This window comes from Mytilus californianus, unplaced genomic scaffold (genome assembly GCF_021869535.1).
Source record: "Mytilus californianus isolate M0D057914Y unplaced genomic scaffold, xbMytCali1.0.p SCAF_15, whole genome shotgun sequence".
Lineage (NCBI taxonomy): Eukaryota > Metazoa > Mollusca > Bivalvia > Mytilida > Mytilidae > Mytilus > Mytilus californianus.
The window spans coordinates 9,251,635-9,278,263 of NW_026262637.1; the positions used below are offsets into that span (position 1 = coordinate 9,251,635).

General features: G+C 29.2%; 1 protein-coding gene across 1 annotated transcript in view; it reads right to left on the reverse strand.

Moving 5' to 3' along the window:
• Window positions 1-26,629, reverse strand: part of LOC127725346 (E3 ubiquitin-protein ligase listerin-like) — a 52,543-nt gene that overhangs the window by 18,172 nt on the left and 7,742 nt on the right. Inside the window, exons 3-16 of the mRNA XM_052232276.1 lie at window positions 26,413-26,511; window positions 23,722-23,952; window positions 21,563-21,615; window positions 21,089-21,269; window positions 20,341-20,514; window positions 10,231-10,421; window positions 9,334-9,478; window positions 6,806-7,480; window positions 5,587-5,818; window positions 4,830-5,063; window positions 3,427-3,577; window positions 2,266-2,404; window positions 1,256-1,507; window positions 753-871 (exon numbers count right to left, since the gene is read on the reverse strand). Coding sequence (XP_052088236.1) covers window positions 753-871; window positions 1,256-1,507; window positions 2,266-2,404; window positions 3,427-3,577; window positions 4,830-5,063; window positions 5,587-5,818; window positions 6,806-7,480; window positions 9,334-9,478; window positions 10,231-10,421; window positions 20,341-20,514; window positions 21,089-21,269; window positions 21,563-21,615; window positions 23,722-23,952; window positions 26,413-26,511 — 2,876 coding nt within the window. The remainder of the gene's footprint in view (window positions 1-752; window positions 872-1,255; window positions 1,508-2,265; window positions 2,405-3,426; window positions 3,578-4,829; window positions 5,064-5,586; window positions 5,819-6,805; window positions 7,481-9,333; window positions 9,479-10,230; window positions 10,422-20,340; window positions 20,515-21,088; window positions 21,270-21,562; window positions 21,616-23,721; window positions 23,953-26,412; window positions 26,512-26,629) is intronic.

The following is a 26,629-nucleotide window of genomic DNA, read 5'->3' on the forward strand; positions in this document are numbered from 1 at the left end:
CCTGAAAATGGGGTAACCTCATAGAGAGGCAATTTTAGAATTTAATCTATTTCTAAGTGTATAAAAAATATCTGATACCCATACAAAGCAGAGATTTGAATATACTTCAATGGTCCACATGTATGTTTCATTGAACAGCTCTCAACTGAAAAACTCAATATCCAAATTGTTAATCTGAAAAATAGTTTTGAAGGTGTACATGTCTTTCTGGCAGAGTTCATCTGACCTTGAACTCATTTTCATGGTTCATTGGTTAGTGTTAAGTTATACTTTTTAAGTCTGGTATGGTCAATGTTGAATTTTCATGGTTAGGTCTGTTTCTATAAGCAATATTTTTAGATTAACTATCTATGGTGTATGTTATGATTATAAGGTGTACATGTCTGTCTGACCTTGACTTTCTTTACATGGATAATTGATGTATAAAGGGTTATGTGATACTTGTAGTAAAACCATTTAAAGACTTGCAAAGCAAGCAAGCCATTTTAGCGTGTGCACTCTTACATTATGTGTAGCTATTTCTGTTTTCAATACGTATTAATAATAACTAACATGTCTAAAGCTTCTGTCAGTAGGTGTTTTGATAAGTTACCTGTCTAAAGCTTCTGTCAGTAGGTATTTTTATAACTTACCTGTCTAAAGCTGCTGTCAGTAGTTATTTTTATAACTTACCTGTCTAAAACTGCTGTCAGTAGGTATTTTTATAACTTACCTGTCTAAAGCACAGTGCAGTAGGAATTTTTATAACTTACCTGTCTAAAGCAGAGGTAAGTAGGTATTTTTTGCTGTTTTCTGTTAACTTCTGGATCAGTGTAGATACCAAAGTTTCCAAAATTGAAATACTCTGTGACAAGGATAGGTTTACATGGACCTATTGAAATAGTTTTGAAAAATTAGGAAAAGTTAACATATATATGTAAAAGTATGCCTCTCAAGAGGAATTTAAGTAAGGATATTTGAACTGATGATTCAAAGGGAAAATGAAATAAGACATTTCTGTTACTGTTAAAAGGAAAATCCCTATGAAATTAAAATAAACATTTCATAAACAAGGGAAATCTTGCATACACATCCTTTAGGGAAAAAAAATGATTTTTCAATAATCATTTCTGAAAAAATTAATTGAAATAAAAAAGTAACAGTTAAAAGTTTGAAAAGTTGAAAGGGCCTCTATATCATTAATGTCAGTATAAAACACATTAACAATCTCAACTAAAGAATTTGTTAAACTGGCATAGTCTAATTCCTTACTTACAATATTATTTATATCTTTCCACTGGTTTACAATATTCATACTATGTAACACTGACAGTAACAGTGTAATCTGCTTGGGATCCAGTTCTACTGATCTAGTTTCCTGTTCATCTGCTTTAACTACTGACCAACATAAAAGTCTGGCATTATACAAAGCTGAGTACAGAATCTGTGAAAAGCTGGCATCTGACCCTAATGTTTGGTTCATACTCAGGTAAGACAAATCTCCTTTGGTTATAAGATAATCTAAAACCTGAAAATAATTATTATATTAATATTATCACATTTTTTCTTTTAAATTCTACTTGAAGTGGACATAATTATCTATTTTTTAAAGACTATGATAATAAAACTGAAGATAAATGACATTTATGAAAAAAAAAAAAGGATAAAATAAATTATTTCAAGTGCTGTTGGAAAGTAGCAGGTTTGGTGACCCACATCAGCTCAGTATATGACACATGGTCAGGCTAATATAAGGTTATCAGCCTGGAGTATTCTTACATCAGAAGTATATAACAAACAAATTAATATATAAGCCAGGTTTTCTACCCATAATACACTCCAAGCAAGTATGGGAATCTCAGGATGATAATTGGGCTGATGTGTAATAGGCCACGTAATAAGTGTATTGCTGTCGATTCATTTATTTTTATGGATATCAATGTTCATGGATTGAGGAAAAACAGCATTTTCTAGGATATTTGATTTCATGGTTATGCCAATCTGTGCATAAAAAACCAATAGAAAATTTGTAATTTGTTGAACATTTGAATTTGTTGTTCACCTGTCCCCAAGAAACCCACGAAAATCGGTATCCAACGAATGATAATGAATCCTCAGTAATCTGTATTTATCAATACATCCTGGTAACTGAAGAAGTTTAATAGTTTTTGTTGTAAATCATTTGGACTTATCAAGCAAACAATCCAATGTAATCCAGAGGCATTACAGCTGATTATTTGAAATTGAACAGTGTCAACCTCTTAAAATTGTGTTCTAATTGATTACCTTTCTAGGAGCAACCATTTCTTGTGTGTATAAATTCTGTACAAGATTTGACACAATAGGATTGTCTCCCCTATCTCCAGGTAGGCTTTCCTTGACAACTGTCAACAATTTATCCACTGTTTTAATTATTCTATCAAATCTGAAAAATTGCAACTAACTATCAAATAGTTTCTTATGTAATTTATTAATTTATGATGTTGCAGGAATTATGTATTGGGGTTGTAAGAACAGCCAATAACCTAAAGATAAATTACTTGTAAAATCACATACTGTAGATTATTTAATTTTTCACAGGTATCAATTTTCATGGATTGAAGAAATATAACTTCCTGGATTTTACTATGTCTGCATACAAGCCTGAGTAAATATTTACTATGTCTGCATACAAGCCTAGAGTAAATATTTACTTTTTTGAACATTGAATTGTTGTTTCCCTATACCCACTGGTACCCCCCCCCCCCCCATGTAGGATACTGAATACAGATTGTTAAGGATTTTATTTATTATCATGTCATCCTGAATATGCATGAAAAATATACAGCTAAATGCTAAACAAACAACAATCAATCAATCTATCTTAATGCTGCAATTGAAAATATCTCATCACAGTCATTTTTATAACAAATGAGTACTATTGAGTTGACTGTAATACACCTAATCGCTATTTATTCCATTCCGGATAAGTTCTAAAATTACACAACTTTTTCATCCAGTTGAAGCTATCTGGGACCCTGTTTAAACAATGCACCATGCATGATACTTTTTAATGAGGCCTGTTTAAAACATCGTAATTACTTCAAACAAAATATTTTTTTTACTATAACTTGAGTTTCGAAAAAATGTATCATAATCTATCAAAGTTTCCTATTAATCGCTTTCTAAATTTTTCCCTCCCTCAGCTCGTTACTGATGACCTTTGTTTTTTGCCTGTTGACCCAAACAGGAAGTTGTCTAAATGAATGTTTTTTCCGGATTGGACTAAATAGCGATAAGGTGTATGGACTGTCGTACTTGTGTTATTACATGGAACTGGTAAAATCATAAAACATTGTAAACACAATTAACTTTTGGCTTCAAATTCATAGTATTGATCTCTTATACATTTATCCTTCCCTTTCTTTTTGTAGTTTAGTATAAAAAGTAATTTGAAATACAACATACATTTGTATCTGTTGTACACTGATCACTGTGTCTTTAACAACATTAACAGCCTTCTGTAGTAGTCCACCATCTTTAATCAAGCCACCAGTCTGTCTAACAATAGACCCTATTCCAGTGGTCCATACAAGTTCTGATTCTGACAAAGTCTCATCTATAACAAATTAGAAAATAGTCTTAATATTAGTGACTGAATTGTACAAATATGGCTTCAAGCCATAACCTTGACCATGGATGTATGACCTTGAAGATGTGAAATGTCACTAGTTTTATGTTTTGTTTGTTATATTATTGTCTTTAAAGTAAAAAGTTGTATGCAATAGAAGATCTTGGTCTCACCTTTTTGAAAATATTTCAGAAAATATTCCATTTTCTGTTAAATATTTCCTTTTCATGACATTATGTAAGTTCAGTTAAAAAAAGTGATGGGATAATTAAAATCTTAAGTCCGAAAAGGACAGATCATACATTTAGTATATTCATTGTTTTGTTATTGTAAATATTGTACGTACATTCTCTACACCTAGCCTACATGTATGTGTAATGTTTATGGGAAAAGAAGGTAATACACTGTATATAGTTTGTGTGCTACTGATAGTAAATTTATTTGATTAAAGACAGTTTAGATTTTATGATTTACATAAGCCTTCTAGAATTCACCTAAACAAGCTCTAGTGATAACAAGTCTGTGAAATTCATGACTGAAAATCTAACAAGAAATGATGCAATCTCTGTAAAAAAAGATGATGATCAATATATGTATTTATATTTATGTAAATAGTGAAAATATTTTGCCTGAATACATTTTTACAATCTCAAAATTTACAGAATTCTTATAATTTTCACAGTCAATAACATTGTTGAATTGTAATGTTTCATTGAAACTTGTCCTCAAATTTCTGCAGTAACTTATATGATCTGGGTCAATATCCCTAATGCGCCTCAAATTGAGGAACACAAAAGTTGTGCATAAACAAAAAATCTCTGTGTAGTGATATTGGACATGTTTCTATTTTTAACAATTGACTGAGCTTAACCATTTGTGTTGATTTTAAAAGTAGAGGACCATAGAATAAATGTGTAAAAACTATGCAGTTATTATATGTATGCAAAGTATTAAATTTTCAAAGAACTTATTGTGTGAAAAAAGGGATTTTTTACCACCAGGAGCCGCATCACGAAAGGATTTTCGGGGTGTGCTAATTTACGGAAAAATGAATCACACTTCGTACCCTGAAAATTTAACCACATATGTGAAAATGTCTCAGCTTCGAAATGAGCCATCATGCATATCCAAGTTTACGATATGGACTGTGCTAGAGGAAAACGTTACCATTACCGCCTATGTAAAATCAATTACGCATATTGCCCCATCTGTACCAAATAAACATACAACCATAACTCACCTGAAACCTTGTATGTATCATCCAATGATATCGTGAACAGAGTGATCAACAAATCTTCAGCTGATGGCAACAATAGACAGTTCTTAGAACTGATGAAGAAACTCTGTGTTGCCTTGGAAACAAACTTAACAGCTATATCTGTGTTGTTAGGGTCAGAGTTGTCACCCAATGACAACAATGTTTGGTGTACAATATGTAATATCTGTTTGATATGGTCTTCTCTGATCACTTGATCTGAAATAAGATTCTAACATGTATATTTCATAACAGTTATCAAACTACCTGTCATCTCACAAGTGGCCAGTTCTATTAAGATTCTTACAAAGGTTATTTGGAGAGAGAAAATGAAAATATCTGTTGAAAATGCTTAGGCTGAAGTAGGATAAAAATAATCAAGCATTTCTTCTGAGTTAATTTTCAGTAACAATTTGAACAAATTTAACCATTGTTTGAAACATATCAAAATTTGATGCAGTAACACAATCTCTTATCAAGATCAATAAAGTTTTGGTTGAAGATGAGAGTTTTAACTCTTTGTTTATATTCATATTCTGGTAACACATGTTACATGTGAAAGAAAAATGTAAGAGTTAATAAAAGATGTGTGAATGTGTGTGCTGTTTATTATTTTTCAGTGGTGTGTGTATGTCTTTGCATTCAATCTTCTTAAAATTTGGTACTGTGACCCTCTTGCGATTTCTCTTTTCTTAGCTACAGAATACAAAGAAACATCGTAAATCAAAGCAATTAATCATACCTGAGTTCTGATCTGCAGTGAGAACCAAAGATATTACATCCCATCCAAACTGTATACTAGATTGATTATCAACTACAGGTTTGGTGCTCTCTTTACAGACGACTGTTGCTATGTCAACCAATTTGTTTCCCAGTATGTCACTATTTAACCAAGTTTTAATACTACTAAACTCCGACTGTAGTTTGATACATTTGGTTAGAAGATGGTAGAAAGCTTCAAAATTCTGAACAGTCTGAAAAAAATATTAACAAGGTAAAGCCAATATCAGCATTATCATGGGCTTTTTCCGTCATAACATTCCTACATAAAAAAGGGTAGATGGTATGTCTAGTTCTATTTTGATCCTACATCAACCAAAGTGCTTTTCTTTTGACATACATTGGTTATGAATAAAAAGTTATGCATGGTTACTTCCTAATATACCTTATCTCTTGAAAATCTACCCCATGTTTTCCTATTAACTTAAATAGTCACAAAAAGGTATGCAAGGTTCATTAGAAGTGTTACAAAGCAGATGCTTTCAATATGCATTTCTGCAAAATTTTAACAGTAAGTTTTTTTAAAACAAAATGTCTCCCCTGATGCAACATTAAAATGTTTTAAAGGGCAAAGAACTTTCACACTAAGGTCATGTGAAATCTATGAGCATCATACTTTCATGTATGCAATACATATAAACAATATGAACATTGGAGCATGAAAATGGGGTCATGGTCATATAAAATGATACATATGTGTGTCACCCTAGAGAAAGTAAGAATAAAATACTAAGGTAACAAGTACATTGTAAACATCACAATTGCTGGACCAGAAAATTATTTCCTATGTCATATATTCCACGTGAAACAACAATTTATATGTTATTGTTATCAAAATTTACTTTTCTTGATAAAAGAATTTTAAAAAGTATTTACTTTTTTAAGTTAAAATTTTCATAAATAGCAAATCATAAAATGTTCATGTACATGTATTTGTAACACTGAGAAGAAAAATAAAACCTAGACAATGTTATGTGTATAAATCAACCTTTATATGCCTTAATCATGCATTAATTTCAAATTAGACTTATAAATTTCAAACCAAATTCAATTTGTTCTACCGGTACCTCAGGTCTGGTAACCAAGGAAAACTCTGATTGATGTCAGTAATGTTCCTCTTCCAAACTAAAGGTATACAAATGTATAAATCTAACTCTTACAATTCTCTACATAAATCATACCTCAGTTAATGTCTGGAGAAGTACAGTCAGTGAACTGTTTTCTAGTAATGCAATAAACGTACAGATGATACTAATTATTTGTTTTTGGTCTGCTGCGTTTTCTTCTGACTGGGCATGCTCAAGCCATGGTAAACAAACATTGAACACAAAATAATTTGAATGACTTTTGTCTGTTTCTATGTCACCATGGCAACTTTCTATCACAAGTTTTATTGTATCTTCTGCTGGCTCTATTTCCATTAATGCTGCAAAAAGATGCAAACTTGGTGGGTTCCACTGTTTGTGTGCATTCTGAAAACCGTGTATAGATAATTTTTGTACAAAAGTACTCATGCCTTTTGTTAGCTTTATCCTATCTTGACTTTTTGGAGAAAGGTCAAATAAGTTCATATCAACACTGGGTTTTACTTTTTCAGTAAGTTGTGGATAGACCAAATTTTTCACTAGAAGCATCACCCGATCTACCACTCTCATACTATCATCCTGAACTTCCTCACTTAGTCTCTCTTTCACTTTATCTGATAATTCTGACCAATAGGAGAGTAGAGTTTTTCTGACATCATCTGTTGCCACATTTTCAAGTTTCTCCAGGGCATTTCCCATCATACAATACAAAGGCGATTTGTACAATTCTGATTCCTTCTCTATTATGGAAGACACTACAACTGGTAATAGCTAAAATAAATATAAACAAATTAACAATTGTGCTGCTTTAGAGAATTTTTTGAAAGTATTTTCATCACCAATAAATATTGTATCATCATAATCTGGTACTGATTTTCTATGAAAAATAGAGCCAAAATAGTTAACTATTAGCTCAAGTAAATTGAACTGTTATTGAATCTATATTGTCATTCAATATTTTGATGTATTTTAAAAAGAAGAAAAACACTTCGGAAAATGTATTATCTGAAAAAGTTATAACTTACTTTTCAAATTCAAGCTTGTAACAAAATTGCTAGAAATTGTCTATCCATATTTACAATGTATGATAACATGTATTGCATTTGTTGGGAATTGCTTGATTGTTTTAATGCAATTTACTTCACCTTCAGATGATTTTATATATAACAAGAGTGCACACGCTGAAATGTCTCGCCTTCTTTACTAATCATTTATATTATGTTGATAGTCCTAAATATAAAGCTTTATTACAACTGTCACATAAACTTAACATTAACCAAGTAAACTAAACATTGACCAATGAACCATGAAAATGAGGTCAAGGTCAGATGAACCATGCTAGGCAGGCATGTACAGCTAACAATTCTTCCATACAACAAATATAGTTGACCTATTGTTTATAGTTTAAGAAAAACAGACCAAAACACAAAAACTTAACACTGAGTAATGAACCTTGAAAATGAGGTCAAGGTCAAATAAAACCTGCCTGACTGACATATAGATCATAAAATATTTCCATACACCAAATATAGTTGGAACTATTGCATATAGTATTAGAAAAAAAGACCAAAACTCAAAAACTTAACTTTGACCACTGATCCATGAAAATGAGGTCAAGGTCAGATGACACCTGCCAGCTAGACATGTACACCTTACAATCATTCCATACACCAAATATAGTAGACCTATTGCATACAGTATAAGAAAAACAGACCAAAACACAAAAAACTTAACACTGAGCAATGAACCTTGAAAATGAGGTCAAGGTCAAATAAAAACTGCGTGACTGACATATAGATCATAAAATATTTCCATACAACAAATATAGTTGAACTATTACATATAGTATTAGAAAAAAAGACCAAAACTCAAAAACTTAACTTTGACCACTGAACCATGAAAATGAGGTCAAGGTCAGATGACACCTGCCAGCTAGACATGTACACCTTACAATCATTCCATACACCATTTATAGCTGACCTATTGCATATAGTATTAGAAAAAAAGACCAAAACTCAAAAACTTAACTTTGACCACTGAACCATGAAAATGAGGTCAAGGTCAGATGACACCTACCAGTTGGACATGTACACCTTACAATCATTCCATATACCAAATATAGTAGACCTACTGCTTATAGTATCTTATATATGGACTTGACCACGAAAACTTAACCTGGTTCACTGATCCATGAAATGAGGTCGAAGTCAAATGAAAATTGTCTGACGGGCATGAGGACCTTGCAAGGTACGCACATACTAAATATAGTTATCCTATTACTCATAATAAGAAAGAAATTAACATTACAAAAAATGTTGACTTTTTTTTCAAGTAGTCACTGAACCATGAAAATGAGGTCAAGGACATTGGACATATGACAGACGGAAACTTCGTAACATAAGGCATCTATACACAAAGTATGAAGCATCCAGGTCTTCTAGCTTCTAAAATATAAAGCTTTTAAGAAGTTAGCTAACGCCGCCGCCGCCGCCACCGTAGCCGCCGCCGCCGGATCACTATCCCTATGTCGAGCTTTCTGCGACAAAAGTCGCAGGCTCGACAATAAAAACAGTTCATTTTTAATTTGAACAGAAAATGGTGGTACCTGTTTTTTTTAAACATACCTGATCATGGAGTATTATTTTTAAGAATGTCAAATCACTGCCAGTACTGGTCACTTCCTTCATCATAAACTGACTACATTCTATAAAAGCTCTAACAAAGGCACTACATTCACTAGAGTTAGTCTGGACTTGTTCTTTACTTAGTCTAAAAATAAAATCAGGTTTGTTTATGTATTCAAACATTTCCCTACAATTATTATTGAAACAGACATGTGAATGTGGTTTATCAAATCCTGTATTAATTTACCAACCCTTGTTTTCTGAAGAAAACTAGAATGGCTCGATGATTTTCAGTGCTTGAATTGAAAGAAAGAGGAATAAGATAAGTATAATGGATAGTCCTGGTTTTACACTATTAGTTTGTCTTAGATATAATGAATGACAGGTTTAAGCCCTATAATGGGACTTCATTTTGTTTTATATTTGATTGGAAACTTACTCAATATTTGCCAACATTTTTGACAATAGCAGTTTAGAGCCATCTTTTAAGTATTTATGATTCAGTTGAATGTTGTGAAGTAAGAAAATAATGCTCTCACATCCTTAAATGAGAAGACTACTAAATATGGTCTCAATGTGATATAAATTCAGGAAAATTATCCCTACCTCTTTCAAAGAAAATAACTTTGAAAAGCTTAAAGAACTCAAAATCTTCAAATTTTTAATCATAGACCGACTTAAAATGCTATCTCAGACTAGCAAAATAGACACGTTGGACTTACTACTGCATTTTAAGTAATTGAATATAAAAAAAACATTACTTTTCTTTGTAAGATTTTTATATGAGGAATGTCATTTTCTGTGTAAAACCATCTAAAATACACTGACCATGAATAACATGAAAAATAATGAACCTACACATAACCTTTTATTGTTTCATTTCTATTGAAAACTCACCCTAGCTTCATATGATTCAAGAATTCTACATAGATCTTGTTCTCTTCCTTCAGTAAATCAGGTGGCACCTTACTAATAAAGGGAAGTAAATCTGGTGCAATCAGGGAGCAGTTTCCATAGCAACCATTTTCTAATAAGTTCCTTAATTTTGGCCATAATGATTTCTCTATGCTTACATCTGTCCAACATTCCTATGAAAAAATATATAAAAAGGTAAAACAATATTTATATTTTGTTGTAACCTATCATCCTAATTAGAGAATTATTCTTTATAATAATATATATCTTGTTGTAACCTATCGTCCTAATTAGAGAACTATTTCTTATAATAATATATATTTTGCAGTCACCTATCATCCTAATTAGAGAATTATTCTTTATAATAATATATATCTTGTTGTAACCTATCGTCCTAATTAGAGAACTATTTTGTATAATAATATATATTTTGTTGTAACCTATCGTCCTAATTAGAGAACTATTTTTTATAGTAATATATATTTTGTTGTCACCTATCATCCTAATTAGAGAACTATTTTTTATAGTAATATATATTTTGTTGTCACCTATCATCCTAATTAGAAAACTATTTTTTATAATAATATATATTTTGTTGTCACCTATCATCCTAATTAGAGAACTATTTTTTATAATAATATATATTTTGTAGTCACCTATCATCCTAATTAGAGAACTATTTTTTATAATAATATATATTTTGTTGTCACCTATCGTCCTAATTAGAGAACTATTTTTTATAATAATATATATTTTGTTGTAACCTATCATCCTAATTAGAGAATTATTCTTTATAATAATATATATCTTGTTGTAACCTATCATCCTAATTAGAGAATTATTCTTTATAATAATATATATCTTGTTGTAACCTATCGTCCTAATTAGAGAATTATTCTTTATAGTAATATATATTTTGTTGTCACCTATCATCCTAATTAGAGAACTATTTTTTATAGTAATATATATTTTGTTGTCACCTATCATCCTAATTAGAGAACTATTTTGTTGTAACCTATCATCCTAATTAGAGAACTATTTTGTTGTAACCTATCATCCTAATTAGAGAACTATTTTGTTGTAACCTATCATCCTAATTAGAGAACTATTTTTTTATAATAATATATATTTTGTTGTCACCTATCATCCTAATTAGAGAACTATTTTTTATAATAATATATATTTTGTTGTCACCTATCATCCTAACTAGAGAACTATTTTGTTGTCACCTATCATCCTAATTAGAGAACTATTTTTTATAATAATATATATTTTGTTGTAACCTATCATCCTAACTAGAGAACTATTTTTTATAATAATATATATTTTGTTGTCACCTATCATCCTAACTAGAGAACTATTATTTATAATAATATATATTTTGTTGTAACCTATCATCCTAACTAGAGAACTATTTTGTTGTCACCTATCATCCTAATTAGAGAACTATTTTTTATAATAATATATATTTTGTTGTAACCTATCATCCTAATTAGAGAACTATTTTTTATAATAATATATATTTTGTTGTCACCTATCGTCCTAACTAGAGAACTATTTTTTATAATAATATATATTTTGTTGTAACCTATCATCCTAATTAGAGAACTATTTTTTATAATAATATATATTTTGTTGTCACCTATCGTCCTAACTAGAGAACTATTTTTTATAATAATATATATTTTGTTGTAACCTATCATCCTAATTAGAGAACTATTTTTTATAATAATATATATTTTGTTGTAACCTATCATCCTAACTAGAGAACTATTTTGTTGTCACCTATCATCCTAATTAGAGAACTATTTTTTATAATAATATATATTTTGTTGTAACCTATCATCCTAATTAGAGAACTATTTTTTATAATAATATATATTTTGTTGTCACCTATCGTCCTAATTAGAGAACTATTTTTTATAATAATATATATTTTGTTGTAACCTATCATCCTAACTAGAGAACTATTCTTTATAATAATATATATTTTGTAGTCACCTATCGTCCTAATTAGAGAACTATTTTGTTGTAACCTATCATCCTAATTAGAGAACTATTTTTTTATAATAATATATATTTTGTTGTCACCTATCGTCCTAATTAGAGAACTATTTTTTATAATAATATATATTTTGTTGTCACCTATAGCTATCATCCTAATTAGAGAACTATTTTTTATAATAATATATATTTTGTAGTCACCTATCATCCTAATTAGAGAACTATTTTTTATAATAATATATATTTTGTTGTAACATATCATCCTAACTAGAGAACTATTATTTATAATAATATATATTTTGTTGTAACATATCATCCTAACTAGAGAACTATTCTTTATAATAATATATATTTTGTAGTCACCTATCGTCCTAATTAGAGAACTATTTTGTTGTAACCTATCATCCTAATTAGAGAACTATTTTGTTGTAACCTATCATCCTAATTAGAGAACTATTTTTTATAATAATATATATTTTGTTGTCACCTATAGCTATCATCCTAATTAGAGAACTATTTTTTTATAATAATATATATTTTATTGTAACCTATCATCCTAATTAGAGAACTATTATTTATAATAATATATATTTTGTAGTCACCTATCGTCCTAATTAGAGAACTATTTTTTATAATAATATATATTTTGTTGTCACCTATAGCTATCATCCTAATTAGAGAACTATTTTTTATAATAATATATATTTTGTTGTCACCTATCGTCCTAATTAGAGAACTATTATTTATAATAATATATATTTTGTTGTAACCTATCATCCTAATTAGAGAACTATTTTGTTGTAACCTATCATCCTAATTAGAGAACTATTTTTTTATAATAATATATATTTTGTTGTCACCTATAGCTATCATCCTAATTAGAGAACTATTTTTTATAATAATATATATTTTGTAGTCACCTATCGTCCTAACTAGAGAACTATTCTTTATAATAATATATATTTTGTTGTCACCTATAGCTATCATCCTAATTAGAGAACTATTTTTTATAATAATATATATCTTGTTGTAACCTATCGTCCTAATTAGAGAACTATTTTTTTATAATAATATATATTTTATTGTAACCTATCATCCTAATTAGAGAACTATTATTTATAATAATATATATTTTGTAGTCACCTATCGTCCTAATTAGAGAACTATTATTTTATAATAATATATATTTTGTTGTCACCTATAGCTATCATCCTAATTAGAGAACTATTTTTTATAATAATATATATCTTGTTGTAACCTATCGTCCTAATTAGAGAACTATTTTGTTGTAACCTATCATCCTAATTAGAGAACTATTTTGTTGTAACCTATCATCCTAACTAGAGAACTATTCTTTATAATAATATATATTTTGTTGTAACCTATCATCCTAACTAGAGAACTATTTTTTATAATAATATATATTTTGTTGTCACCTATAGCTATCATCCTAATTAGAGAACTATTTTGTTGTAACCTATCATCCTAACTAGAGAACTATTCTTTATAATAATATATATTTTGTTGTAACCTATCATCCTAACTAGAGAACTATTTTTTATAATAATATATATTTTGTTGTCACCTATAGCTATCATCCTAATTAGAGAACTATTTTGTTGTAACCTATCATCCTAATTAGAGAACTATTTTTTATAATAATATATATCTTGTTGTAACCTATCGTCCTAATTAGAGAACTATTTTTTTATAATAATATATATTTTATTGTAACCTATCATCCTAATTAGAGAACTATTATTTATAATAATATATATTTTGTAGTCACCTATCGTCCTAATTAGAGAACTATTTTTTATAATAATATATATTTTGTTGTCACCTATAGCTATCATCCTAATTAGAGAACTATTTTGTTGTAACCTATCATCCTAATTAGAGAACTATTTTTTATAATAATATATATTTTGTTGTAACCTATCATCCTAATTAGAGAACTATTTTTTATAATAATATATATTTTGTTGTCACCTATCACCCTAATTAGAGAACTATTTTGTATAATAATATATATTTTGTTGTCACCTATAGCTATCATCCTAATTAGAGAACTATTTTTTATAATAATATATATTTTGTTGTCACCTATCACCCTAATTAGAGAACTATTTTGTATAATAATATATATTTTGTTGTAACCTATCATCCTAATTAGAGAACTATTATTTATAATAATATATATTTTGTTGTCACCTATCATCCTAATTAGAGAACTATTTTGTATAATAATATATATTTTGTTGTCACCTATAGCTATCATCCTAATTAGAGAACTATTTTGTTGTAACCTATCATCCTAATTAGAGAACTATTTTTTATAATAATATATATCTTGTTGTAACCTATCGTCCTAATTAGAGAACTATTTTGTTGTAACCTATCATCCTAATTAGAGAACTATTTTGTTGTAACCTATCATCCTAACTAGAGAACTATTCTTTATAATAATATATATTTTGTTGTAACCTATCATCCTAACTAGAGAACTATTTTTTATAATAATATATATTTTGTTGTCACCTATAGCTATCATCCTAATTAGAGAACTATTTTGTTGTAACCTATCATCCTAATTAGAGAACTATTTTTTATAATAATATATATCTTGTTGTAACCTATCGTCCTAATTAGAGAACTATTTTTTTATAATAATATATATTTTATTGTAACCTATCATCCTAATTAGAGAACTATTATTTATAATAATATATATTTTGTAGTCACCTATCGTCCTAATTAGAGAACTATTTTTTATAATAATATATATTTTGTTGTCACCTATAGCTATCATCCTAATTAGAGAACTATTTTTTATAATAATATATATTTTGTTGTAACCTATCATCCTAATTAGAGAACTATTTTTTATAATAATATATATTTTGTTGTCACCTATCACCCTAATTAGAGAACTATTTTGTATAATAATATATATTTTGTTGTCACCTATAGCTATCATCCTAATTAGAGAACTATTTTTTATAATAATATATATCTTGTTGTAACCTATCATCCTAATTAGAGAACTATTATTTATAATAATATATATTTTGTTGTCACCTATCACCCTAATTAGAGAACTATTTTGTATAATAATATATATTTTGTTGTCACCTATGGCTATCATCCTAATTAGAGAACTATTTTTTATAATAATATATATTTTGTTGTAACCTATCATCCTAATTAGAGAACTATTTTGTTGTAACCTATCATCCTAATTAGAGAACTATTTTTTTATAATAATATATATTTTATTGTAACCTATCATCCTAATTAGAGAACTATTATTTATAATAATATATATTTTGTAGTCACCTATCGTCCTAATTAGAGAACTATTTTTTATAATAATATATATTTTGTTGTCACCTATCACCCTAATTAGAGAACTATTTTTTATAATAATATATATTTTGTTGTCACCTATAGCTATCATCCTAATTAGAGAACTATTATTTATAATAATATATATTTTGTTGTCACCTATAGCTATCATCTTAATTAAAGAACTATTTTTTATAATAATATATATTTTGTTGTCACCTATAGCTATCATCCTAATTAGAGAACTATTATTTATAATAATATATATTTTGTTGTCACCTATCATCCTAACTAGAGAACTATTTTTTTATAATAATATATATTTTGTTGTCACCTATCACCCTAATTAGAGAACTATTTTTTATAATAATATATATTTTGTAGTCACCTATCGTCCTAATTAGAGAACTATTTTTTATAATAATATATATTTTGTTGTCACCTATCGTCCTAATTAGAGAACTATTTTTTATAATAATATATATTTTGTTGTAACCTATCGCCCTAATTAGAGAACTATTTTGTTGTAACCTATCATCCTAACTAGAGAACTATTTTTTTATAATAATATATATTTTATTGTAACCTATCATCCTAATTAGAGAACTATTATTTATAATAATATATATTTTGTAGTCACCTATCGTCCTAATTAGAGAACTATTTTTTATAATAATATATATTTTGTTGTCACCTATCACCCTAATTAGAGAACTATTTTGTATAATAATATATATTTTGTTGTCACCTATAGCTATCATCCTAATTAGAGAACTATTTTTTATAATAATATATATTTTGTTGTCACCTATAGCTATCATCCTAATTAGAGAACTATTATTTATAATAATATATATTTTGTTGTCACCTATCATCCTAACTAGAGAACTATTTTTTTATAATAATATATATTTTGTTGTCACCTATCACCCTAATTAGAGAACTATTTTTTATAATAATATATATTTTGTAGTCACCTATCGTCCTAATTAGAGAACTATTTTTTATAATAATATATATTTTGTTGTCACCTATCATCCTAACTAGAGAACTATTCTTTATAATAATATATATATTTTGTTGTAACCTATCATCCTAATTAGAGAACTATTTTGTTGTAACCTATCATCCTAATTAGATAACTATTTTGTTGTAACCTATCATCCTAATTAGAGAACTATTTTTTATAATAATATATATCTTGTTGTAACCTATCGCCCTAATTAGAGAACTATTTTGTTGTAACCTATCATCCTAATTAGAGAACTATTTTTTATAATAATATATATTTTGTTGTCACCTATAGCTATCATCCTAATTAGAGAACTATTTTTTATAATAATATATATTTTGTAGTCACCTATCATCCTAACTAGAGAACTATTCTTTATAATAATATATATTTTGTTGTAACCTATCGCCCTAATTAGAGAACTATTCTTTATAATAATATATATTTTGTTGTCACCTATAGCTATCATCCTAATTAGAGAACTATTATTTATAATAATATATATTTTGTTGTAACCTATCATCCTAATTAGAGAACTATTTTTTATAATAATATATATTTTGTTGTCACCTATAGCTATCATCCTAATTAGAGAACTATTCTTTATAATAATATATATTTTGTAGTCACCTATCGCCCTAATTAGAGAACTATTTTGTTGTAACCTATCATCCTAATTAGAGAACTATTTTGTTGTAACCTATCATCCTAATTAGAGAACTATTTTTTTATAATAATATATATTTTGTTGTCACCTATCATCCTAATTAGAGAACTATTTTTTATAATAATATATATTTTGTTGTCACCTATCATCCTAATTAGAGAACTATTTTTTATAATAATATATATTTTGTTGTAACCTATCATCCTAATTAGAGAACTATTTTTTATAATAATATATATTTTGTTGTAACCTATCATCCTAATTAGAGAACTATTTTTTATAATAATATATATTTTGTTGTAACCTATCATCCTAACTAGAGAACTATTTTTTATAATAATATATATTTTGTTGTCACCTATAGCTATCATCCTAACTAGAGAACTATTCTTTATAATAATATATATTTTGTTGTAACCTATCATCCTAATTAGAGAACTATTTTTTATAATAATATATATTTTGTTGTCACCTATAGCTATCATCCTAATTAGAGAACTATTTTGTTGTAACCTATCATCCTAATTAGAGAACTATTTTTTATAATAATATATATTTTGTTGTAACCTATCATCCTAATTAGAGAACTATTTTTTATAATAATATATATTTTGTTGTAACCTATCATCCTAATTAGAGAACTATTTTTTATAATAATATATATTTTGTTGTCACCTATCACCCTAATTAGAGAACTATTTTGTTGTAACCTATCATCCTAATTAGAGAACTATTTTGTTGTAACCTATCATCCTAATTAGAGAACTATTTTTTATAATAATATATATTTTGTTGTAACCTATCATCCTAATTAGAGAACTATTTTTTATAATAATATATATTTTGTTGTAACCTATCATCCTAACTAGAGAACTATTTTTTATAATAATATATATTTTGTTGTCACCTATAGCTATCATCCTAACTAGAGAACTATTCTTTATAATAATATATATTTTGTTGTAACCTATCATCCTAATTAGAGAACTATTTTTTATAATAATATATATTTTGTTGTCACCTATAGCTATCATCCTAATTAGAGAACTATTTTGTTGTAACCTATCATCCTAACTAGAGAACTATTTTTTATAATAATATATATTTTGTTGTAACCTATCATCCTAATTAGAGAACTATTTTTTATAATAATATATATTTTGTTGTAACCTATCATCCTAACTAGAGAACTATTTTTTATAATAATATATATTTTGTTGTCACCTATAGCTATCATCCTAACTAGAGAACTATTCTTTATAATAATATATATTTTGTTGTAACCTATCATCCTAACTAGAGAACTATTATTTATAATAATATATATTTTGTTGTCACCTATAGCTATCATCCTAATTAGAGAACTATTATTTATAATAATATATATTTTGTAGTCACCTATCGCCCTAATTAGAGAACTATTTTGTTGTAACCTATCATCCTAACTAGAGAACTATTATTTATAATAATATATATTTTGTTGTAACCTATCATCCTAATTAGAGAACTATTTTTTATAATAATATATATTTTGTTGTCACCTATAGCTATCATCCTAATTAGAGAACTATTCTTTATAATAATATATATTTTGTAGTCACCTATCGCCCTAATTAGAGAACTATTTTGTTGTAACCTATCATCCTAATTAGAGAACTATTTTGTTGTAACCTATCATCCTAATTAGAGAACTATTTTTTTATAATAATATATATTTTGTTGTCACCTATCATCCTAACTAGAGAACTATTCTTTATAATAATATATATTTTGTTGTAACCTATCATCCTAATTAGAGAACTATTTTTTATAATAATATATATTTTGTTGTCACCTATAGCTATCATCCTAATTAGAGAACTATTTTGTTGTAACCTATCATCCTAATTAGAGAACTATTTTTTTATAATAATATATATTTTGTTGTAACCTATCATCCTAATTAGAGAACTATTTTGTTGTAACCTATCATCCTAATTAGAGAACTATTTTTTTATAATAATATATATTTTGTTGTAACCTATCGCCCTAATTAGAGAACTATTTTGTATAATAATATATATTTTGTTGTCACCTATCGTCCTAATAAGAGAACTATTTTGTATAATAATATATATTTTGTTGTCACCTATCGTCCTAATTAGAGAACTATTTTTTATAATAATATATATCTTGTTGTAACCTATCGTCCTAATTAGAGAACTATTTTTTATAATAATATATATCTTGTTGTAACCTATCATCCTAATTAGAGAACTATTTTTTATAAAAATATATATTTTGTTGTTTTGTACTGATACCTTTTGCTGATAGATGGATGCTTAAATCAAACTGCATACCATACTCACCTATTCATGAATATAACATCTTAATGTCATTTGAGTTAGCCTTGGATGTTACTAGTCAAACAGACTTTGTCTGAATTTAAAGTGTTAGCTGATGACGTAATTGTCTGCAGGACGTTTTTTCATCCTATCAAGATATATCTGAATTTTACACTAATGAAACAGCATGTGAATATTTTATAGTTTTTGATTTGAGTCCATCAAGGTTTGGATCCACAGCCTCTATCAATCAAGTGGTAAGTATCATACAGTAAAACCACTGAGGCAGTTGTGATATCATTGAAAACTTGTTATTTATGAGGCTTTTTTCAAATAATGTTGATGTAGAAATAGATAGGAAAAGCTTTACATTAGCTAGAAGCTATGTAAACGGATTTAATAATATTTTGGTCCAGTTTTTTTCTTATATCCCATATTAACTATTCTAAATTACTAACAACAATAAAAAAATTAATGCATGCAAAATTTTCTAAATGTGACCATAGTCTTATTTATGTAAAAAATCTATGTAAAATCATGAAACAAAAAAACTGAATTTTATACTCAGAACATTATTTTTTAAACAAAAACAAATTAAAGGAATACATTGACTTTGATATATTACCTCAATATTTCCTGAATATCAGTGATGTTACAAGTTTTTTTTATTTACAATATGATTATGTATCAGTGATTAAAGGGCCCATGATTAGTTTTTAATCCCTTTTAAAATGTACCTTAACAAAGTTGACCAGAGAGAGAACAGCCTCCCATACAGCAGGGCATATCACTGGATCTCTTTCATCTATGTTGTTAAGTATGAATGGGGAAAGCTTTTTGGAGAATTCCTGTGCAACATCTGGCATTGTCTGACAAAGTCCTGCTAGGAAAGTATACATGGCAGCTTTAATCTAGAAAACATTGAAACATTAATTATAGCTTTAACAAGAAAACAAATAAAAGACAAAAATAAAATTAAGATAAAGTAAAAACATATTAACAAAAAATTAAATAAACCTATCACTAGTAAGGTAATGTTTATCTTTCTCGGTGCTATTACGTGAACATCTTCATTCTTGTCACTGGTATTGATGTGACTTGACTGTAATATCAACTGGTAAGAAAAAATATTTGGCTCAATATATTTTATTTCTATTTTGTTAAAAGAGCATAATTCTTTTAAAAATTGTTTTGTCTTTTGGACCCATCTTTATTGAATACAGACATCTGAGGTAGGCAGCAAGTCCACCTTATATGACTTTGTATCCATACAACCTTTACCTTGACCCTAAACAGAGCAAGAAGCAGATTATGAAACCTTCAGTTTGCTTTTGAACTTGTCTGCTTTCACATCATGATATTGTAAAAGAATTATTTTGTAAACAAGTTAATCTTTGTGTGTGTCATAAACCCTTTCCAAAATAGTAATCAAAAGACAGATTGAGACCTCTGATCAAGGTTCATTATAGAATTACTTTCACTTACTGAAGTAATTGTTGATTTTCCATGTTTCCAGAATTTTCCATCTTTCAGTAAATTTTGCATATGGTGTTTGAGATCTTCAATCTGATTAGCGGGTATAGCAGTAATCAACTTTCTAAGAGCCAATAGGGAAGATGTTAACACTCTGTTGTATTTATTGACCATATCATCTTGTTCAGTTGTACTGAAATTAAATGTATTCACTAATTATTGAAATTATATGCCTCTCCAATTTCCTGATATCCTATGCACAAAAAATAGCAGATATAATAAATAATCTAATCTTGAAAATTTTTTTTATGCAAATGATGCAATAAAGAAATTTGTAAGTTTTTCATAAATTCAATACACACTGTAGGAAATGTGTGTAGACAAGCTTCTCTGTGTGTAGAAAAGTTAAGTCTTAAGTTTTGTTTTGAAAAAAACAAAACTCGTTTTGATAAAAAAAAATACAAGGTGGTTAATAAAAGTACTTACGTAGAATCACTTAATGTATTAGGTGTCTGATTTAGGAGGTTATCCACCAAATACTAAAAAACAAAAATATGGTCATTATATGAAAGTTTAATGTATAATCTTACAAGACTAATATAAACTATATTGAACTATTCAATAAGTGATGTTCTGTAGTTAAATACCTGAAACAAAAGTACATAGAAAAAAAAGTTTTGAGGTTGTCTCAGTAAACGTATTTTACAGAACAATATCTGTTTATTTGGCTAGAGTGAATGTTATCTAGGAAGTATATTGTAATAATTACCTCTGTGACTACAGATTTATAGAAGACAAGGGCATCTGTCTGTTTGGCTGGAGGGAAAGCTGTCTGAAAGGTTTGTTGTGCTTACCTCTGTGACTACAGATTTACAGAAGACAAGGACATTTGTCGGTATGGCTGGAGGGAAAGCTGTCTGAAAGGCTTGTTGTGCTTACCTCTGTGACTACAGATTTACAGAAGACAAAGGCATCTGTCTGTTTGGCTGGAGGGAAAGCTGTCTGAAAAGTTTGTTGTGCTTACCTCTGTCACTACAGATTTACAAAAGACAAGGGCATTTGTCTGTATGGCTGGAGGGAAAACTGTCTGAAAGGCTTGTTGTGCTTACCTCTGTCACAACAGATTTACAAAAGACAAGGGCATTTGTCTGTATGGCTGGAGGGAATGCTGTCTGAAAGGCTTATTGTGCTTACCTCTGTGAATACAGATTTACAGAAGACAAAGGCATCTGTCTGTATGGCTGGAGTGAATGTTATCTAGGAAGTATGTTGTAGTTATTACCTCTGTGACTACAGATTTATAGAGGACAAGGGCATTTGTCTGTATGGCTGGAGGGAAAGCTGTCTGGAAGGCTAGTTGTGCTTACCTCTATGACTACAGATTTACAGAAGACAAGGGCATTTGTCTGTTTGGCTGGAGGGAAAGCTGTCTGGAAGGCTAGTTGTGCTTACCTCTATGACTACAGATTTACTGAAGACAAGGGCATCTGTCTGTTTGGCTGGAGGGAAAGCTGTCTGAAAAGTTTGTTGTGCTTACCTCTGTGACTACAGATTTACAGAAGACAAGGACATTTGTCTGTATGGCTGGAGGGAAAGCTGTCTGAAAAGTTTGTTGTGCTTACCTCTGTGACTACAGATTTACAAAAGACAAGGGCATTTGTCTGTATGGCTGGAGGGAATGCTGACTGAAAAGTTTGTTGTGCTTACCTCTGTGACTACAGATTTACAGAAGACAAGGGCATTTGTCGGTATGGCTGGAGGGAAAGCTGTCTGAAAGGCTTGTTGTGTTTACCTCTGTGGCTACAGATTTACAGAAGACAAAGGCATCTGTCTGTTTGGCTGGAGGGAAAGCTGTCTGAAAAGTTTGTTGTGCTTACCTCTGTCACTACAGATTTACAAAAGACAAGGGCATCTGTCTGTTTGGCTGGAGGGAAAGCTGTCTGAAATGCTTGTTGTGCTTACCTCTGTGAATACAGATTTACAGAAGACAAAGGCATCTGTCTGTATGGCTGGAGTGAATGTTATCTAGGAAGTATGTTGTAGTTATTACCTCTGTGACTACAGATTTATAGAGGACAAGGGCATTTGTCTGTATGGCTGGAGGGAAAGCTGTCTGGAAGGCTAGTTGTGCTTACCTCTATGACTACAGATTTACAGAAGACAAGGGCATTTGTCTGTTTGGCTGGAGGGAAAGCTGTCTGGAAGGCTTGTTGTGTTTACCTCTGTGGCTACAGATTTACAGAAGACAAGGGCATTTGTCTGTTTGGCTGGAGAGAAAGCTGTCTGAAAAGTTTGTTGTACTTACCTCTATGACTACAGATTTACTGAAGACAAGGGCATTTGTCTGTATGGCTGGATGAAAAGCTGTCTGAAAGGTTTGTTGTGCTTACCTCTGTGACTACAGATTTACAAAAGACAAGGGCATCAGTCTGTTTGGCTGGAGGGAAAGCTGTCTGAAATGCTTGTTGTGCTTGCCTCTGTGACTACAGATTTACAGAAGACAAGGGCATCTGTCTGTTTGGCTGGAGGGAATGCTGTCTGAAAGGCTTATTGTGCTTACCTCTGTGACTACAGATTTACAAAAGACAAGGACATTTGTCTGTATGGCTGGAGGGAAAGCTGTCTGAAAGGCTTGTTGTGCTTACCTCTGTGACTACAGATTTACAAAAGACAAGGGCATCAGTCTGTTTGGCTGGAGGGAAAGCTGTTTGAAATGCTTGTTGTGCTGCTGTTGACACAGTGGGATAGGTATCACACTGACAAAGTAACCAACTTCCCATCAAACTCTTTAGATAAGGGGCTAGATTCTTCCTTACTCTCAGCACTAAAGTGTTCATAGACTGCTGGGTACATTCTCTGACTTTATGGTCTACATCCTATAAGATTTAATATAACAGCTGGTTTAAAGTGTTCATTGATTGCTGGATATTCTTGAGTTTATGATACATTGATCTTGTAAAAATTATTTAAATTATAAAAGATAATGGTGGTGTAATGTTGTACTTACAAAAACTAACTTTTCCATATAGTTCAGTGATTGTCGTTTGTTGCTGTATATCATATTTGTTTTTTGTTTCTTGTTTTGTACATAAATTTTTAGTGTTATTGTTTGAATTGTTTTACATTTGTCATTTCCAAGCCTTTTATAGCTTGCTTTGTTGTATTGGTTTTGCTCATTGTTGAAGGCTGTACCGTGACATATACGTCATTTGGTCTCTGGTGGAGGGTTGTCTCATTGGCAATCATACCACATCTTCTGATTTTTATATATACTTTTTATTTCATTTCTTTATCAGTGTTCTCCCCAGGCCGATATGACGCTGCGGTGCCGCAGCGCCTTCATAATATTTTTGTAGATCCCGCAGCGTCTTAATTGGCCGCTGTCCCTTAATACTTGATCCCGCAGCGTGTTAATTTTCACATTTTCATTATAAATGTTGGTTAAAATTGTCAAGTTACTGATCACCGCTGAAGGGTCGGTCAGTGTTACGCAATATAACTGATAATTAGTTTTACCTGAGCCACGCTTATCTCAGCCTTATCGGACTATGTTATCAGGTAATAGCGTAAATGATCATCAAGAAGATAGATATTTTGAAGAAAATTAAAATTTTAAAAACTTCAGTGCAGAAATTGAAGAAATATATCGCAAATACATTGTATTTACGCATCGTGTGTGTGATCACTTGACCATTTATATAACGAATTTTTTCATTGGTCGAGAAGAAGAATCTATTTAAACACGACCAATGAACGTGTTCAATACACATGATAAATTTGAATACACATTGCTAAAGATATTTACGATGAAAACTATGAATGAAAGTATTAGTAGTTGAAAAAAATTAAAATAAAGTTTGATTAAAGATAACGAGGAGTGATTTACTTTAAAAGAAAGTGAAAAAATGTTGCTTGCAAGGTAAATTCGTCTGAAACTGTCATATTTTTAGAAATAAAACGATCATTGAACATCGATCGTGAATCCGTGCGTCGGGAAATATGCTGAGACTACTACATGTATATATGTGTTATAGTAGTCTCAGGAAATATGTGACAATAAACACGGGTACAGAATCGCCGCTGCTTCTGTATAATGTCACTGGTAAATAATTTCAATGGTTTTAACTTTCACGAATTTGTAAAGTTTCGTTTATATCTATCTGCCAAAGATAGGATTAAACAATAATACGCACGGAAGCGTAATGTGAAACTACGGAAACTGGTCAGCTGTTCATTTAAAAAAAAAAATTGTTTCAAAAAGATGTATACCAAATATCTTAACCATATTCGATTTTATTAATTCTGAATGAACATGTTCTCTGCCAATAACAAAGGGGTGAATTATAAGCAAAAGGTAGATGATGGAAGTAGAAGTTTTTTTCAGACCAATGACTACAAATGAAAAGGGGAATACACCTCCGTCTACACTGTCAGTATAATCAGATTTCATTGCTTCTCCTAATCCCAACCAAGCTCAAATTTTAGCAATTGATAAAAGCAAGCACCATGTTTCTGGTTTCAATGACAAGTGGCTGACTGAGTTTTCATGACTTAGAAATGTTAAAGGGGGTATAAGCAAAAGTTATTGTGAGTGGGGGTTTAATTATTAACCCTGAAGAGGATAAAGACAAAGTTGAGGAACAGACTGTCCAACAAAATAACACTATCTTGAAACAATATCCCTAGAAGGAGCAGAGAGAACAGATGAATATTTATATTTTGACTTCTTTAATTGACTGAATATAAATAACTTTTTTGTTTAAAATCAATTTATTTCATATATATATTCTTGTAATTCATTAATACTCTGCATTATTAAACACATAACACAAAGCATTATAATTCATATTGCATGTCATGATTTATGACTTATTGCTTCAGATCACTCTAAAAAAAGAGTTACGCGCCCTTGAATTTTGCGCCTTAAAAAAATCCTGGGGAGAACACTGTTTATATAGTATTTTCTATAAATCAATGCACAAATCACTTGATCTTTTAAAACACTTAAATTAAAACTTACATGTACCAGAGCTACTTTATTGTATATCCATGGCCAGAATGGTAAGACTTTAAAGTCCAACTAACAAGAGATATTTTATCATAGATCCATGGCCGGAATAGTATTACAAATATTGTAATCCAACTTTTTTTCCCTACTACTTTTGTTTGTGTCATTTTCAGCCTATTTAACTGTATTTATCATTTAGGATTTAGTGGGTTCATATAAGAGAAGATGCAAGTCTGACATATTTGTGATAATTTTTTTTTTCTCTAATCGCTAAAAATAAATCGCTCATGATCATGAATATAAGTTGGTTAACAACATACAAACTTACAAGAGCGACTTTATTATAGATCCTTGGCCAGAATGGTAATACAGCCTTTAGATGTTCAATGTCTTTCTCTTCACATAGTACACTGAACTCCTGTAATGCCTGTAAATACAAAACATATATATATATATATATATATATTGCAATATTATTATCATTTATAAATACCTTTTTCTGACATCTACTGTAATTCTATCTACAGAATCACTACTTGATTATG